Below are 6,000 nucleotides of genomic sequence, written 5' to 3'. Positions count from 1 at the left end.
GGACTCTGTCATATTTACATTTGAAACTGTGTATGGAGTCAGTCTCCATAACATCACTGCCTAATGAATTCCATTTGTTAACTATCTTGACACTGCAAAGGTTCTTTTTAATGTTTCTGTGGCTCATTTAGATATGTGTGTGTACTCGTGTGCGTGTACTAGTACCCAATGTGTATCTTTGGGGGGGCGGGTTATGTTTGTGTATTAACATCTATTTAACTAAAATATTTGTAATATCTCTGTAATCCAGACCAGGATGGTTGCACTGAAAAATTATATAAAAGCAATGGCTGCCATTGTGGTTAACGCTGTGCCCCTAGTCAGTCAAGAAGTAGGTGGTATCGATGATCTGGTGGGCGTGATGTTGGGCCAGGTGGGCGTGATGGTGGGTCAGGTGGGCGTGATGGTGGGACAGGTGGGCGTGATGGTGGGACAGGTGGGCGTGATGGTGGGCCAGGTGGGCGTGATGGTGGGACAGGTGGGCGTGATGGTGGGCCAGGTGGGCGTGATGGTGGGTCAGGTGGGCGTGATGGTGGGCCAGGTGGGCGTGATGGTGGGACAGGTGGGCGTGATGGTGGGCCAGGTGGTGGAGCGTCATCTCACCGGCTGTCACCTGGTTCTCATAACTACTTCACGCCATTCTCACGTATCTTCAAGTATAATCAGGTGAATCATATTGTACAGTAAGTTTTTTAAATCATGTATTTTTCTTAACTATTTTAATATTGTATCACACTCTGCACCGCATTTCTAGGTTTGACACTTATCATGATAATAGATGGTAGCACACTGAGAGAATAAGATAAAAACCTGTAATAAAATAATTATTCTTCCCTCCAATGTGGAATTTGCCAATAAAATAAGTTTTTGTACGAAAATGTAAATCTGGCTAATATCGCTCTCAAGACCATGGGAAGAACACCTTTATATTCGTCTTTAATTAAATTTGCATCTTATTTATTGACGGCTGGTGGTTACTGAGCTCCTGTATATGAAAGCTTCGTCATCAGCAGCCTCTGCAGGATCATTAGAGAACCCGACACTCACTGCCGGTGCCATTCCTAGCAGACTACACACGGTTTTGTTCTCTGGAATACATTAGATTCGGAGCATGCATAATCTCAAAGCATCGCGGGTTTTGTGGTGACATCAATACTCCAAGACCCAGAGAATATCATAATTGGAAGGAAACAATACCAATTTCGTCGGAAATTAATGGAAAACAACGTTGTTAATTAGCGATTGTCCAGCTGTCTGGTATTCTGTGCATCCCAGTACGCAGGCGGCCCAAACTGTCGTACTGCACTCGTCGCCCACTTAGAGCCATATCCTGAGGAGCGAGGATACTTCCCCCAAGGACCTTGCAGGCAGTGCCACAAGGGGGGCATGTTAGAAGGTGTACTGAGCCGGCAGAGAAAAGTAGACCAAACCACTCAACTAGGTGTTAGGTGTCCCTGATTACACCTGAAGGAATCGTTTTATGACCTCCGTTGGGGGTGAATGAATTTCTCAAGGCCAAGAAGTGTTCAGGCATCAGGTAGGGCAGTGAATCAGTCCTCAGTACGTGGATACATCATTGGAAAGTCAAAGAGAAAGAGGAAAAGGCAGCGGCTTTCAGATGAGGAGGGATAGTGGTCCGAGGTGCAGCAGGCACCGAGGGAAAATGCTATTGAGGCCACACCAAGTGCTCCTACCAGCAAGACACCAGACATAATGGCCCTAGAGAGGACAGCACCAGTTACACACCAACCAGTGTCAGACAATGCTTCTCTGGGCACAACCCAGCCTCAGGACAACATTATGAGATAGGAGAGAACACCACCAGTCACACACCAGAGGGTATAGACTCCTTTACCTCAATGTTTGCTAATGATGCAAAAATTATGAGAAGAATCAAGACAGATGAAGATAGACAGAGACTACAGGGTGACCTGGACAATCTGGAAGAATGGTCTAGAAAATGGCTACTAACGTTCAACTCAAGAAAGTGTAAATTAATGAAATTAGGTGAAGGGAGAAGAAGGCTGAACCCAAGGTACCATCTGGGAGGTGAAATCCTGCAAGAGTCAAATAGAGAGAAAGATCTGGGGGGTTGATATCACACCGAACATGTCCCTAGAGGCCCACATGAAAAGGATATCATCAGCGGCATATGCTAGGTTGCCAACATAATAACTGCCTTTAGAAACTAGCGTAAGGAATCGTTCAGGACTCTGTATAACACTTAAGTCAGATCCATCCTGGAATATGCAGCTCCAGCCTGGAGTCCATACCTAATTAAACACATACCTACAAGACCAAGTTAGAGAAGATTCAGCGGTATGCCACCAGACTCGTTCCGGAACTGAGAGGTATGAGCTACGAGGAAAGACGAAAGGAGCTGATCCTCACGTCCCTGGAAAACAGAAGAATAAGGGGGTGACTTGATAACCACCTACAATATTCTCAGGGGAATTGCCAGGGTGAGAAAGACAAGCTCTTCAGCATGGGTGGAACACGAACAAGGGGGCATAAGTGAAAACTTAATACCCAAATAAGCCACAGAGACATTAGAAAGAAATTTTTCAGTGTCAGAGTAGTTAACAAGTGGAATGCACTAGGAAGTGATGTGTTGGAGGCTGTCTCGATACACATTTTCAAATGTAGGTATGATAGAACCCAGTAGGCTCAGGAATCTGTTCACCAGTTGATTGACTACTGAGAGGCGAGACCAAAGAGACAAAGCTCAATCCCCACAAGCACAACTTGGTGAGTACAACTAGGTAAGTACCACCCATTGTCAGACTCTGCACATCTTCCAAATTTTAAGATAATGCAGATAGACGACTTTCAAACAGCATATGGATTCGTAACAGCAAGGGAAAAGAGCAGCCAGAGCTCAAACATTTCATCACAATCAACCTGAGAGGAGAAATTATAATGACACCACGAGACCAACAAACTGCACATTACCTAGAAACAGTAACAAGTCCAGCAAGGGAAACCTGAATGCTTGGAAAAGCTGGACCCTTCAGAAAGATGTACACGAGTCGTGCTGTTGGGATACCCAATCGACTTTCCACTGTATCCAATAATAGAACACAAACAAATCTTGAATGTGGAACAGTGCAACACAAAAGTAGACAATGAAGCGACACGTCAGGTTCTGGTGACCGTGTAACACGGGGAGGGGTTTCTCGACTTATCTTTCCTTCTACTCCCCCTCTACCCGTATTCTTACTTTTTATTCTCTACAAGGGACTCCAAAACTTTTACCAAAGCCAACTCCACGCCACGTGGTCCTAAGACGATTGACCGACTTAGGATTCTACAACCCGTATGACGTGACCTAGGCTTCGAGCAAAACCCTAGAGTCGCCTCCGCCGCCACCACCAGACCAGTAACACAGAGCAATGATCGAGGTCTGGATCGATCATGCTAATTAATCAACCTTGGGGCTTGATCCCCACTATAACCGATGACCTTGAGAGTTCTTAAGTGTGGAATTAATTACACGGGAATGATGAATTCCGATTCGATGTTAGAATCGACACCCAAACCAACTCTGCCTCGTGTGGACCACGTGACCAGGACAAGTTCACATACTGTACATATAACAAATACATGGAAATAATAAGAATGCAAAATATTAACTAATTAATTTATTAAAAGTAACTAAAACAAAATCTAAATATGTTCACTCCCTGTCACTTTAACACTCCCTACTTGACCTGACGGCAATGAGTTGACTATCCCTATAGATAACAAATAGCAACTATGCCTCTATGTTGACCAGCTAAAGATGTTGGGGGCTGGTCTTGGGGGAGAGGTAAGATGGTTGACCTCCCCCAGTTGATCTGGACTCCACACTAATCTCTCCTCACCTGGTCTACCCCAGACTAGAGCATTGTATTGTTCTGCATCGCTTACCACGTTACTTAGCCAGGTTTAAGTTATAACAATTAACCTCTGTTTGTACTGAATTGATCCAGACTGGTTGAATTATTTTACTGAAATTAAATTACACAAGCATCTAATGGCAGAGCTGTTCCCGATCACCAAAATGGTTATTAAAACTTTGAGAAAATAGTGGACATGTCAACACTGATGACCTATGACCGCCAGATCACTCCGCCTTACAACTTAGATCTGATTCGTGATGTCACTGATGGTGACTTAACTCAATAATTAGAATACTCTTGATATTGTACCCAGTACTATTATGCAATACAATTTTAATACAAAATGAATAAAGGCTAATTTCTCTAAATTACTGAATACTATAGGATGGTTCATTATACGAAGCTATGAACAAAGCGTCGATTATTTTCACCGCGAATTCCCCTGGGGTCAGGTCCCGGGTCACCACGCGGGCTCAGCTTCCCATTCTCTTTTCTCGATAAACCACTCTGGATAATTCTTACAACCAGCCTAGTTTGTTACAACCATCATGCGACATGTGCCAGAAACATTCGGTCTTGAAAATTGGGGAAAATACCGACAGACACCATACATCCCGGAACCCCTGCGTTGCTTCAGCTGTCAGAAATTTGGCTATCATCAATCACGTTGCACCGGACAGGAGATATGTAAAGTGTGCAGCCTGAAACTCCCAATCAAAGCCTGTATAGCCATGCACAAGGCATACCAGACCACAACAGCCAAATGTCAAAATTGTGGAGGCAAACATCATGCCTGGAGTACAACCTGCTCTGCACGGAAAGAAAAACTGCAGACAGTTCAAGCCAGGATAAACACACAGACCAGCACTACGTACGCCATCACCAACGTCTGGAACACTCGTGCACACCCGCAACAGACACCACTGTGACAGAAAACAATTTCCCGAATCCATCAACTCCAAATCAGAAAATACACAAAACACCGCAGAAAACAACAAAGGCAAAAAAGCAATTACTTTCGGAATCAACACAACAAATTTTCAGTTTTACCGGGGACAAGCTGAGAAACTTTGGGAAGATCATAGCAGAAACAAATACCGTTGCCTGCAGATGAGGCAGAACGCCTCACAACAACATACTCAAGAAATCACTAGTGTAATAACGGACAAGATCGTGCAGCAGAATACAATTACACAAGAAATAGACAGTATGAGACAAGACGGAGCACAAGAGGACAAACAATGCAACATGGACATACAGACTACCAACAACAGTCGGGTAGTCAAGACACCAGAACATCAACATTCACAAAACCAACTGCAAGAAGCAGTGACCACTCAAGATCAACGAAATCTTACAACACAAGAGACAGACATCAACAGCCAATGCAGTCTGATATGCAACAGCACCAACAAAAAGTATTGAACAGCAGAAATGCACAGGTTCCAACAACATAAGAGGAGGACATGAACAATCAATGCAGTCCGATGTACAGACTCCAGCAACGACATTCTGGATGGCAGAGATGAACAGATTCCCACAACACATGAAAGGACAATGAACAATCAATGCAGTCCGATGTGCAGTAATACCAACAGCAAAGTAATAGACAACAAGGATGCACAGATTCCAACAATGCAGGGGCTAACCATGACCAATCATTGCAGTCTGATTTGCTGCGTCACGACTTGCGAGGTAGAGAATATTGAGGTTGATTCCGAAGAGGAGTTCTACTAGAACAGGCAACACCAACCGAAACCGTCGTCTGGCCATTACGAATACTGCAGTGGAAGATATAAGGTCTCGGAAATAACACTACACCATTCAGGAAGCTGAAATAAGTACGAAGTCAGATATCATCGTTTTAGAAGAAACTCTTTTCCCAGCCACGAAATTCTTCAGATTAGTTGGATATCAGCAACATAGTATAACGTTTGAACAGGGGAGACAAATAGGTTTAATGACCTTAGTCAGAAACACCATACCCAGCAAGAGAATAGACCCAGTTTCGTGTGGGGATAGAGTAGAAGTATTAGCAGTAACAGTGAATTTGGCTAATACTGAGTTCCTTATATAGAACGTCTACAAACCCCTTCTAGACGTAAACTAGAAGCAGAGG

At 43.9% G+C, this 6,000-nt stretch overlaps 1 protein-coding gene across 1 annotated transcript in view; it reads left to right on the top strand.

Annotated features, from left to right (window-relative positions):
* The first annotated feature begins 256 nt into the window (after positions 1–256).
* Positions 257–6,000, top strand: part of LOC138357138 (glutamate receptor ionotropic, kainate glr-3-like) — a 186,708-nt gene continuing 180,964 nt past the window's right edge. The window contains exons 1-2 of the mRNA XM_069313787.1: positions 257–331; positions 542–666. Of these exons, the coding sequence (XP_069169888.1) occupies positions 257–331; positions 542–666 (200 nt within the window). The remainder of the gene's footprint in view (positions 332–541; positions 667–6,000) is intronic.

Source organism: Procambarus clarkii, chromosome 76 (genome assembly GCF_040958095.1).
Source record: "Procambarus clarkii isolate CNS0578487 chromosome 76, FALCON_Pclarkii_2.0, whole genome shotgun sequence".
NCBI classification, from domain to species: Eukaryota; Metazoa; Arthropoda; class Malacostraca; order Decapoda; family Cambaridae; genus Procambarus; species Procambarus clarkii.
The sequence above is the reverse complement of the archived record's forward strand: the minus strand, read 5'-3'. Positions and strand labels throughout refer to the sequence as shown.